Genomic DNA, 13,439 nt, shown 5'->3' on the forward strand with positions numbered 1-13,439 from the left:
ATCTGGAATGTGAAAGAACACCAAGAGTGGCAGCTGAAAAACTAAAAAGAATTTTTTTCTAAGGTATTTATGAATCTGTCTGCAAGAATACCAGCTAATGGATTACCCATTGCAAGACCATCAGTTTTCTGACACAACTGTCCACTGAAATTGAAATACTCTTATTTGACTACTACTTGAATTAAATTCATAGAGTCAGTAATTTTATCATCAGAGACATCCTCTTTATAAAGACTTTTTCTTCTCCTACAATATCTAAAATTGTTCCCACAGAAACATTCATGTGAACGTTTTTTTATATCAAACAGTAACTGCTTGGTATTTTGATCACAATGTGTTTTATTTTACTAACAAGATGTTGACATTTGGGAGTTGAATAAGGGAAGATTTTTTTTTTTTTAAGTTGTCATGAAGAAACTTTCCAAGGTTGTGGTAAATGCTGGTCATACTAATCAAAATTAGCCAAATTTGATGTTCTATTTTGTGGACTTTAAAATGAAAAGGTAACTTTGGAAGTTGAGGGTTAATGTTTACCAACTGTCTTTCATGAAAAGGTCTGAGTAGAAATTTTGCATCACTAATTGCAGATCCAATTTCTCTTTGAAAACTGGTATGGGTCCTGATGTAGAGTGAAAATATTGTTTTTCTCACAAAACTGTAAAGTTTTATTTACGTAATCCTGTTTGCTACCAACTACTAAGGCACTGCCCTTGTCAGATTTCATTATTAATGCTCCATTTCCTTTAAATTTCACATTAATGGTTTTAATTAATTTCTTGTCACAATTAACTGTACTCTGAAAGCCAGCTAAATTTTTGCTTACAATATTGCACACACCATGAGCTAATCTGGTCTGGTGAGAATATTCCATTTGTATGCTTTGATGACCACTTTTTAGATCTACAGTCAGATTTTTGATAACATTTTCGCCTGATAAATTAGGCATAACATTATACTTCAAACCTTTCATCAAAAAAGAAATGAATTCAAGTTTTATAGCACAACTTTAAATAAAACTGACATAAATTTTACAAGTGATAAAGTTTCCTACATGTGAGTACAATCTTCTCATAAACTTGTCCAGCATAATAACCATCTATTCTTGGATTTTCTCTACGTTAATTGTATGGATTTTCTGACGAAGACACCCACAGTCAGTGTCGAAACCAGGATAAAATAAAATCCTGTCACAACCAGCTAGCTGTATTGTACATATCATATCCTTACACGGTTGCTGTCTCACAGCCACGTTCAAAATTGCAAGACACAGGCCGATGTTTGTCCCACTCCTGGAGTATTTAGAGAGCTGGTGTCAGTCTGAAAAAAGAAAAGTGTCTTTTTATTTATTTATTTTTTTTTAATCATTGGCCATAGAAGCAAGAAACCACAACAAGACTGACCGACAAAAACTACTGTCACCATCAACAGAGTGATTACAAGACAGTGTGTAGTGGACACATCTCTCAAGACTGCACAACAAATTACTAACAGACCAAATGAGCTTTATGAAGTAGAAGTCTACGATTCTACAGAGGAACACTGACTTTGCACTGGGGGGGGTTGAAAGGCTGCCATCCTTTCAAGAAACCTATCATCAGACCAAGAAATAGGAGGACAAAAATTAATTTTGCTGCAAGACACTGCAAGTGGACAGTGAAAGATTGGTCCAATGTGCTGCACAGCATCAAAAGAACATTTAATTTGAAGTCTTCCAATGGGAGTCAGTACATCTGTCTATTGTGTAGGCAAATTATACAAACCACACCGTCAGTTTGCACAGAGGAAGTAGTAGGGAGGTGTACGAATTCTTCCCCTAGTGCACACAGAGGGTAACGTGAAACGCCCTTACTATAGGGACTTTTTGGGCCAACATACACCAGAATGCTTATGCCATGAAACTGCATTTTTCAAAATGACATTGATCGAAAGCACCACTCAGGAAGTGTACGAGAATGTCTCGGGAAGTAAAAGATAAAGGCTCTGACGTAGCTCACTAAGAGTCCAGATTTAGATCTGATAAGAGTGAACGTGAAAGCTACTGGACAGACATGTTAGCTGTAGAGAACACCAAAATGTATGAGGTTTCTATGAAGTTCTACAGCACAGTCATGGCCCACGCTGACGGCTAGCGCCGTGCGGCAGTGCTGCTCTGTTGCTGCCGGATTACTGGTTACTCTTCACGTTTTACTGTCCCCGTAATACACGTCAATAGAATGAACACTGCACTAGGCTAATTCGGGACTGCCCTATCAAATGGGCACCTAAAATTCCGCTTCAGAAATAATTTTGTCTGTAATGGGAAAGAAACCGATGCTTTCTGTCAACTCTGAGAGCACACGAAAGACCCGTTGAGCAATATTTCTCTGGGGTGACTTCAGCTACGCATTCCAAAACTGAAATTGCAAATATCTGTGGAAACACCGGAGGAAAAGCAGACGGCAACTCTTAGGACGGACACCCTGCACACGTGCAGCAGGTTGAAGAACAGCGCCAGTAAAGAGTTGACAGAACAGTAACTGCCAGACACTTTTGAACACCACTGCCGGTACGGCCAGGTCGAGCACCGACACCTCACCGCACGGGGGTGGAAAACGACTACGGGAGAGAGGCTGCCGGCTAGACACGGGGCTCGGCCACAGTCGTACTCACCTGCCTGCCCCTGCAGCACCGACTTCTGGGCGGTGATCATCTGCGGCGGCAGCTGGTTGGCCGGGAATGGTTTGCCGGCGGCGATCACCTGCGCATTGCGGGCTCGAGTTTAGCTGCCTCGGCCAGTGCAGTGCACTAGCTGATCCACAAGTTTAGTGAAGCACTCTGTACCTGCATACCTCTTAACCGGAACCTCGTATTTTCCACAGTTTAGCATTTCGACACGCATTTTGAAAGATAGTTTACTTCACTCGGTGCCAATAACAGATTTAATGGAAGACATTCTGAAAAGGCACCATTTGCTACACATATAAAAGTCTTTTATTTCAATGGAGCACAAGCAGTTTCAACTTTCTCATTCACTATAAACTAACGTACAATGCACCCTGTGCATTCACAGTGCCATGTCTGTGAACAACTTCCACTGTCAAATTACTTTAATCACTGTGCCAAATTTGTCTCGAATAGGACAACACTAGGGCTAGTGATGTTTAATATCCTCATCAATTTACTTGACCAATGGCAGTTGTTCATATACGTGGCAACACAGAACACATTTGGTCAGTAGAAATGTGACGGTCCTTTACTCTGCAGCTGATGATCGAGAAGGTCAAAACTGGTTGTCCTCCAGTGAGATAACGGAGATTTATTACGTGTACAGTGCACAGTATCTCTTGATGATGTCTTCCATTAGTTTCATTAAGGCTGTTAGTAACTGCTGTCATGACAGTTTTACTAATAAGAGGTTTTTGCTTTATTCTGAAATTCCTTCCAGTAAATGTGAAGGTTGACAAAAGTAGAAATACGCAGGTACAGGGTGCTTCACTGTTCTGATCAAAACAAATTCACAACTTTTACTATGTATATTAAGTTGGCAGAGAAAAATCGAAACTGTTGAGAATTACACGATGGATAACTACTGAATATACAAGGTGTACATAAATTCCGGGAACACTTTCAATTATTTATTGCACAAGAACTAAACATTGTACAGATGTCATACATATTGCATTTTGAAGAGAAACCCTGAAAGTTTTTCTTTTTTTCATATATACTGCCACAGCATAGTTTGGTAATTTGCCGATAGTCAGTGCTAGTGACAAACATGCCCCACATTCACTTCACTCACACTGGGACGTCCTCTTCTCTTTGCTGGGCACAAGCAACCTGTCATAAGGAATTTGTTGTGCCGGTGGTAAATGGCCTTCCTTGTTGGTAGCTTGTTACCGTACTTGGTTCTAAACATCTGTTGAACAGCTGTAGCACACTCGTTCTTGTTGAACTCCAACATACAGAAAGCTCGCTTCACACCTGAACTCACCACATTTGTGACTAGCACTGACTATCGGCAAATTACCAAACTACACTGTGGTGGTATACATGAAAAAAAGCTTTCAGGGTTTCTCTTCAAAATGACATAAGTATGATATCTGTACAATGTTTGGTTCATGTGCAGTAAATAATTGAAAGTGTTCCCAGACTTTATGTACACCCTGTATTACAAAGCACAATATAAGTAGCAAATTTTGTGAAACAAGTGTGATGCATAGCTCATACGAAAAAAAAAAAAAACTGCACATTGGTACAAAAATACGTCAAATTTATAAAAAGATAGTAATATTATATAAACGTTAACAGTTCTTTACACTGCAGTTGATAATAATCAAGGAGGTCAAACCTTGTTAAGGCTTATTACAATAAACTGTATGCAACAGATTCACTGCACCCATCATTTATTGAAAGTTACTGCTATCAGCCATGTGTGGAATATTATTAGTTATAAAAAGAAATAAAAAAATTGTAGTATGTAACAAGCTTTGTATAAAACCTTTCCAAAGTAATAACTGCCGCGGAAAAATTGGAACTAACTGTGGCTGTGTCTGAGGCATCAGTAAGCCTATGTCTTTGCATTGGTCTGGCTCTGTATCAAGTTCTTTGTCAGGGTAAATTGTGGTTGGCTGGACATGGACATACAAAGTAAATGTATCATAACATATACGTCTCATTCATAAATACTAAAACTGCTGGACTATTGGGATAATTTTTAAGACAGGTATTTCCATTTTAAAAATTTTTAAGGTGTAAGGAGATGTATTCCTAACTATGCATGTAGCTCAATTAGTTTTTCACTATTGCACCAAAGGAAAAAGTACCCAGTAAACTAATAAAAAAGTACCTACGTCTCATTCATAAATACTAAAACTGCTGGACTATTGGGATAATTTTTAAGACAGGTATTTCCATTTTAAAAATTTTTAAGGTGTAAGGAGATGTATTCCTAACTATGCATGTAGCTCAATTAGTTTTTCACTATTGCACCAAAGGAAAAAGTACCCAGTAAACTAATAAAAAAGTACCTAGTAAACTAATAATGTACTTAGTTTTCACCAAATTATTGCACACATCAATAGTAGGGAGGAACATTTTGAGATGTGAATAACACAATCCATGGCAGCAGTTCTCACTGCAGTTCCAAGTCCAGCTGCAATACAGTGCAGATAGGAGTGGAGAGGTGCTGTTAACTTCATCAAAATGCATACTATCACATTTTAAGATGCTGACCACGCCATGTGTGTTTCCACACAATAGTTATACTAACAAATTTTAACTTGTTGCGTGCTGACAAAGTGAAAAACCTGCTCATGATTGCAGACTATAGTGATAGTGATTATGTTTGTGACAGTCATGCCTGCACCTAGTACAGTTGTGCAAAACTCATACTGGGATGTAACCACATGTTGCAGTTTCCCCACACTGATGCAAGCATAACAATTTTTACTATGTGGTGTAGCTTGACAATACCCAGTGGGCTACTAGAGCTAACTGCTAAACGACAAAATAAAATCGTCATCATCATCTTCCTGTCAACAATTAGGCTGTTGTCTGTTCCAAATTCACAAAGAAATTCATTACCATCTTTTTTAAAGCCTTCCAATGTCTCTTTTCCCCTTTAGCTTGTAGTACAGGAACTTCTGGGAAATTCTGTGACCTGGCATTCTCATGAGATGATGTCTCCAATCTTCATGTGATTTCTGAATCTTTTTGATTTATGTTGAAAATACAGTATTTAATTCTGTTCTAATAATTTCAATTCTAATTATGTCTCTTCTTGTGCGGCCCTTCGTCTTTCTTAGACACCTCATCTCTAGTCTTTGAATTTTATTTTCTTGTTTTTGTGGTAACCCAGCTTTCACTTCGATTGGAAAACACAGGAACCATCATTACTTTATCAGATCCAAAATCAAAACTTATAGCAGAGCCTAAATAAGAGATTTGGGTCGCATGTTCTAACACTGAACTATCGAAAACAATTTTTAATCTGACTGTATGTTTTCCTCAGAATGCTTTCATTTTCATTTTATTATTAGGAATTTTAATAATTGTACTTCTTGCCAATTTTGTTCAGCTGGTATACTGATATTTGGAGCTCATCTTCATTCTTTTTAATAATAATTATGTCTTCAACAAACAAAAGTACATTCAACTATTTGTTGTTTGTTACCTTAATTCCCTTGTTTACTTTAAATTTCCATTTGCGAAGAAGTCAGTGTAAATATTTAGGTAATAGTTACAACCTTGTCTAACATTTTGGTTAATAATTATTTCTTCTAATCATTTCTACCTGTGTTTATTACAATGCATGTAGTTTTTTAAAGATATTTCACTTTCTCTCTTATGTAGTTAGGACATCCACCTACAGACGTAATCTTCCATAGGCTATCACAGCTTGCGCAGTCAAAGACCTTCTGAAGGTTGATAGAGACCACAAGCGTTTCTGTATTAAATTACCTATGTTTTTCTATAATGTTTTTAATTACGAGCATATTGGTTGAGGATGAATGACCTGATCTAAAACCATTTTGTTATTCAGATATAATAGTTTCTGTGATATTGTTCATGTGATTGTTGATTATCTTTGATTACAGATAGTAGCCTGTGTTTAAAACAATGATGCCACAGTAGTTTTCAAAATCATTACATTCCCTTTGTTGAAAGAGAAATTACTTCTGCTGTGTACCAAGAGTCTGGACTCTTGCTGTTCGTCCAACGTTCATTTATTAACTGGAAAAGTCTTTTATTTAATGGTAACCCTCCATATTTAATTAGTTCTACATTTAATCCATTGATCCCAGTAGCATTTCTCTTCTTCGTGCCTTTCAAAGCATCTTGCAGTTCCTCCATAGTAATTGGATCATTGTTTCATTGTACATACTTTGTCCAGTGTCATCTCCAGCCTTCTGTGTACACCCCAAGTCTGTGTAATGATTTATCCATGGTTCATTGGGTATAGTGTTCAGTGAGCCAGTCTGCATTCAAAATAAAGCAACAACCTTCTGAAATGAAACTATGAGCACCTTAATCAGGAGATTATAATGTATTTCATCCTAGGCCTAGTGAAAGACCTGAAACACAAGTATTTCTGAAATGTGTAACTTGTGTTTTTGGCACTGCCAAATGATTTTGAGTATATAATCAATCTTTTTGGTTACTTATTTGAATATTTTATTTCATTTTGTAATTGATACTATCAATAATAACTAATAAAAATATGCAAGCATGGAAATTCCTTGTTTTACATAATGTAAATTCAAAAATTTTCCATAAATTATGACCTCTAAGCATAATTTGAATTGATTACAAATGTAGTATAATGTTAAAAGACTTTATCCATGTGAATGGGTGTTGAGGTCTAATATTATTCATATAAAATGAAATATGGAATCAATTAATAATACAAATTTTTTTTATTTTTTTTTTTTTTTTTTTTTTTTTTTTGCATAGCAAACTTGCATTTTAAGGTGAGAGAACCAAACTCTGAAAATTAAATACACTAAATTGTGTAAAGATTATTGCAAAGTAATAAAGGTAACTGTGATAGATTTTGCAGGCTGCAGCTAGCGGTTAGTGTCGCGACCTCTACATTGTGGGGAGAAGAGTCCAAATTGCTGACTGGGCTGGAGATTTCCTTCCGGCAGGGACTGGAAGCTTATGTTGTCTCACTCATTTCACACCATAGGTGAAAAGTTTGCTGCAGGGGTGTCGAATAAAAAGAGCTGCACCTTGTGGCCATACAATGTCAGGTGGGATCTCCTGGTCAATGATACCTTACAATTATTTCGCATTTCAGGAATTTCATGACAATACAACCTGATGGTTGAGGGGAGAGGGGAAAAAAAAAAAATACACAAGTGGAAGAGGCCACGAGGTCTCGTCACAATTTTGGAACTACTGTCACTTTGGACTGACGTTTTAGAAAATGTACAAGATTTTTGACTCTAGCATTGAAGAAGAAATTCTCCTTATGAAATTGACCCGTGGAATGACACATTTCGCGACCTAAGTTAAGTATTTCAGTTTTAAATGTAATATGCCTGCCTCCGTTGCTGGCAAGTGTCCGTGTGGTTTACTCTGCCGAGTGAGTTGACGACTCGCTCTCTGTGTCTCCACAGTGTACTCACGTGTATGGAGGAGGGGTTCATGCCGGGCGGCGCGGGGTGGAGCTGCAGGTTGCCCGGCACCAGCAGCTGGCCCTGCGTGTTGTACAGCTGCTGCAGGTACGTCGGGTTCTGCAGCGGCTGCTGGATCACCTGCACCTGCAACAACACACCACACCTCACTCTTACACTCACAGTGCAGTGCAATGCAATCTGCTCGTCTACGCTACCACTACCTCGCCGGCTCGAGCGTTCTGTACGGTTCCACACTCTCCTTCGTACATAATATACAAGCTTACCCAGTACGAGACTGTATCCGCGACTCAGTTCGGGACTTCCTCACAGACGCGATTCGACATGTTGCTCTCGGTGGCACTAAATCTGGAGACACAAAAGTGACATCGGGAGCACCCCGAGGGAGTGTAATAGGCCCAATACTGTTAATGACACAAGCATTAGTGACCGAGTGGATAACGTCACTGTCGGTGCCGACATCTACAGGAAGGTTCCGATGCCAGAAGACTGTAGCGAAATGTAGGAAAAATTACACACTACTGACAACTGGAGAGAGATCTGGTAGTCGACTTTTGGCATAAATAAATGTAACATATTGTGCATAAATTGGAGAGTAAACAATTGGAGAGACCTAAGTTACAATGGTCACGTACAAAAAATTGTAGGAAAGACAGATGTCTGACCGAAGATTTGTCGAAGAATCTTGAGGAAATTTAATCTGTCACTGAAACAGGTAGCTTACAAAAACCTTCTTTCATACTGCTCATAAGTCTGGGTCCCTTTCCAGGCAGGAATAGTAGAAAAGAGAGAGAAAAAATCTAATGAAGAACAGAATTGTTTAGTAAGCTTGAGAGTGTTACCAGGATGCTTTAGAAGCTCTGGTAGCAGAGAAGAGGTTTACTGTTGAAATTCTGAAATTGCACACTGTAACAAGTGATTGGCAAGACATTACTTGCATCGAAGTAGATTCACAAAATTACCACGCTGAGAAAATCAGAGAAATTAGCTTTTATTGGCAGTCATTCACTTCGTGACTGCAACACGGAAGGGGTCAGGCGTGTGGCGGGTGAGCTTGCAATCCGTAATAGTGGCAGTAGCACCCTCTGTCACTCACTCTTAAGTGGCACGCAGAGAGTACATGTAGGTGCAGGTCACACGTAACGAAAAATGTGTGGCAGGCCACGAGGGACTGATGCTTGCGGTCGAGTGGCCGCCAAGCGTCGGGGGTGAAAGCTTTGACTGCAGCCACAGTGTGAAGCGTGTACAACTGTGGCACCCCTTCTCTATTTTGCTGTACACTGCAGCAGCAGTAGCACTCCACACACCCAGTAAGCTACGCTGATGAGTACGACATCTGATGAATGTTAACAATACCGTTTATGTTGACTTTTAACAAAAAATTGGAGCAACAACAAAGAGAAGACAAAATGCCACATTTGTCATTTTTTAGCTTTCCTAAGGACATTGGCATATATGAAGCATCACATCACAGGGCTGTTTAACAATGATACTCTAGCAACCTGTAGACATTTAGTGGAGATTAACATTTCTTGTTAAGAACTCAAAATCACTATTAAGTAGCATACGATATAAGCATTTGCAGAACGACATTATAACATCTACACAGTAGCATAAAGTTTTGTTCGCTACAGTTTGAGCCAAACCAGATAAAGATTGTCGAATATACAGGAAACTGGCATCAAATGCCGTACGTACTTAATTTAACACACCAAATAGGCCTCACAATTGTAGCTGTAGACAAATCTGTTACACAGGTGAGAAAATAAAATCTCAAAAGCAATAATATTCCATACCGAAATAAAACAAACCACTCATTAAACTGTTGTTTTATCAGAGCACTCAACAAAGTGAACATTCAAAGAACATATAATAATGTTTTTTAAAACACATTCTTGTGTTGCAAAGCTGAGTGGACGAGTGGATGAGCAAATCATTACAGTAAATCAAAACTGCTACATATCAGCATAAATTTCAGTTGAAGTAAGGAGTCGTATATATGCTTCTTATCCATGGCTCTTTTCATTGTACTGAAAGATAAATTCAATCGAAAAAACTAAGCAAACCTGTCTGCTCCACTGTCGAATCCCTCAACAGCTACACTGACCACCTCTCTCACAACTATCCCACAGGTCTCGTTCACAAACAAATCTTCCAGGCAGTATCTTTTCCTGACCTTCTGACTAATACAATTCTAACTTCTAGGAACCCCAGAAGAACCCCTCTTATCACTCAGTACCACCACAGGCTAGACTGCCTTCAACTTTCTCAAGTCGATGCCTGAAATGAGACTCTATCCGCCCGATATCCTCCCTACACCGCACATTGTCACCTCGCGTCACCCCCCTGACTCCTGTAGCACCCTTGTCAGACGTTTCGACGTTCCCAAACTATTATCCCTGCCCCACAGTGTAATGGCCGGGCTAGGAACTTCAAAGTGGAGGCGAGACACACGGACATCAGTTATCGACAGGTCAGTGCAGCGTGCCCAGGTACAGTTACAACATATAGACCTACAGTGTGACCGGCAGGTGCACAATAAGTTTCATAGTAAAAAGTAGTTTTGTCGGCTTGTTTAAAAAACTTTTCTCAACCTAAATTTCCACCTTTTTACAAGTTTGTGTAGCTACGATTGTGCCGACATTTGTACTGACGTACTTGTGCGAGCAACTTTTTCTGGCAATGAACAGAATGATGTCTATCCACAGAAGTTCACAGACAGAGTAGAACTTAAAAACTGTTCTTTGAATTAGTGGCATTCAAAAAGTTGTACCAAACACTGATTCTTTATTGAAAAGCAAAGTAAGTTCTACTCACTGACATCCGGTATTTTTTTTATGTTCAACTTGTGACTAAAATGTCAATTTAAGCTTTATCCACAAACAAAATTCAACACACTACTGCAATTGTAAGAAACACCAAGTTTCAAACTTAGCTGCCCCCTGTTCATCCCTTCACCAATTAACAGAAACCTGAATTTCTGTTTCATTCCCATTTCTCGTCAGTGCAACAGTCTAGAAAATAAATGTGTTGCAAAGGACAGTACCTGCTGTGAAGCATTACACCTCTGTGCAACTAACAGTGACAGTAATACAACAGACTCGTTTCCGATAGTTTCAGGGCCAGAGCTACCCTGCCTCGGTTCCTCCCCCTCCTCCCGTCCCTCCCACCACCCATCAGTCACAGCGATGTAAGCACGGGCCAGCTCGCAGGAGCCGATCCGTGCAAAAGCCTGGTCTACAGTGACGTGCTGCACCACACAGGCGAGCCGGATCCTCCCCCGCCTGACACAAGTTTCCCTCACCTCTGAAGATGGGAACCTGCAACACATACTCACATCCCAACATCCTCCCACGCTTAACCTCTGTTAACATATTTTCTACCACTTTCTTTCCATTATCATTAATTTCTTTCACATCCTTCTTTTTGTCACATCAGCCATCTACAGGCAATGCTATTTCAACTAAACTGCTTTAACTTTAGCCCTGTTGTTGTTGTAGTTGTTGTTGTGGTCTTCAGTCCTGAGACTGGTTTGATGCAGCTCTCCATGCTACTCTATCCTGTGCAAGCTGCTTCATCTCCCAGTACTTACTGCAACCTACATCTTTCTGAATCTGCTTAGTGTATTCATCTCTTGGTCTCCCTCAATGATTTTTACCCTCCACGCTGCCCTCCAATACTAAACTGGTGATCCCTTGATGTCCTACCAACTGATCCCTTCTTCTAGTCGACTTGTACCACAAACTCCTCTTCTCCCCAGCCCCATTCAGTACCTCCTCATTAGTTACGTGATCTACCCATCTAATCTTCAGCATTCTTCTGCAGCACCACATTTCGAAAGCTTCTATTCTCTTCTTGTCCAAACTATTTATCATCCATATTTCACTTCCATACATGGCTACACTCCATACAAATACTTTCAGAAATGACTTCCTGACACTTAAATCTATACTCGATGTCAACAAATTTCTCTTCTTCAGAAACGCTTTCCTTGCCATTGCCAGTCTACATTTTATATCCTCTCTACTTCAACCATCATCACTTATTTTTCTCCTCAAATAGCAAAACTCCTTTACTACTTTAAGTGTCTCATTTCCTAATCTAATTCCCTCAGCATCACCTGACGTAATTCGACTACGTACCATTATCCTCGTTTTGCTTTTGTTGATGTTCATCTTATACCCTCGTTTCAAGACACTGTCCATTCTGTTCAACTGCTCTTCCAGGTCCTTTGCTGTCTCTGACAGAATTACAATGTCAAAGGTGAACCTCAAAGTTTTTATTTCTTCTCCATGGATTTTAATACCCACTCCGAATTTTTCTTTTGGTTCCTCTACTGCTTGCTCAACATACAGATTGAATAGCAACAGGGAGAGGCTACAACCCTGTCTCACTCCCTTTCCAACCGCTGCTTCCCTTTCATGTCCCTCAACTCTTACAACTGCCATCTGGTTTCTGTAAAAATTGTAAATAGCCTTTCTCTCCCTGTATTTTACCCCTGCCTCCTTTAGAATTGGAAAGAGAGTATTCCAGTCAACATTGTCGAAAGATTTTTCTAAGTCTACAAATGTAGGTTTGCCTTTCCTTAATCTATCTTCTAACTTAAGTTGTAGAGACAGTATTGCGTCACGTGTTCCAGTATTTCTAAGGAATGCGAACTGATCTTCCCTGAGGTTGGCTTCTACCAGTTTTTCCATTCGTCTGTAAAGAATTCGTGTTAGTATTTTGCAGCTGTGACTTATTAAGCTGATAGTTCAGTAATTTTCACATCTGTCAACACCTGCTTTCTTTGAGATTGGAATTATTATATTCTTCTTGAAGTCTGAGGGTATTTCGCCTGTCTCATACATTTTGCTCACCAGATGGTAGAGTTTTGTCAGGACTGGCTCTCCCAAAGCTGTCAGTAGTTCTAATGGAATGTTGTCTACTCCCGGGGCCTTGTTTCGACTCAGGTCCTTCAGTGCTGTGTCAAACTCTTTACGCAGTATCGTATCTCCCATTTCATCTTCATCTACATCCTCTTCCATTTCCGTAATATTGTCCTCTAGTACATTGCCCTTGTATAGACCCACTATATACTCCTTCCACCTTTCTGCTTTCCCTTCTTTGCTTAGAACTGGGTTTCCATCTGAGTTCTTGATATTCATACAAGTGGTTCTCTTTTCTCCAAAGGTCTCTTTAATTTTCCTGTAGGCAGTATCTATCTTACCCGTAGTAAGATTAGCCTCTACATCCTTACATTTGTCTTCTCGCCATCCCTGCTTAGCCATTTTGCACTTCCTGTCAATCTCATTTTTGAGACGTTTGTATTCCAACTTTAGC

The 13,439-nt window shown here is 39.4% G+C and overlaps 1 protein-coding gene across 1 annotated transcript in view; it reads right to left on the reverse strand.

Moving 5' to 3' along the window:
• The window catches only part of LOC124553974 (polyhomeotic-proximal chromatin protein-like), a 354,542-nt gene that overhangs the window by 91,762 nt on the left and 249,341 nt on the right, over positions 1-13,439 (reverse strand). The window contains exons 6-7 of the mRNA XM_047127998.1: positions 8,109-8,243; positions 2,650-2,737 (exon numbers count right to left, since the gene is read on the reverse strand). Of these exons, the coding sequence (XP_046983954.1) occupies positions 2,650-2,737; positions 8,109-8,243 (223 nt within the window). The remainder of the gene's footprint in view (positions 1-2,649; positions 2,738-8,108; positions 8,244-13,439) is intronic.

This window comes from Schistocerca americana, chromosome 11 (genome assembly GCF_021461395.2).
Source record: "Schistocerca americana isolate TAMUIC-IGC-003095 chromosome 11, iqSchAmer2.1, whole genome shotgun sequence".
Lineage (NCBI taxonomy): Eukaryota > Metazoa > Arthropoda > Insecta > Orthoptera > Acrididae > Schistocerca > Schistocerca americana.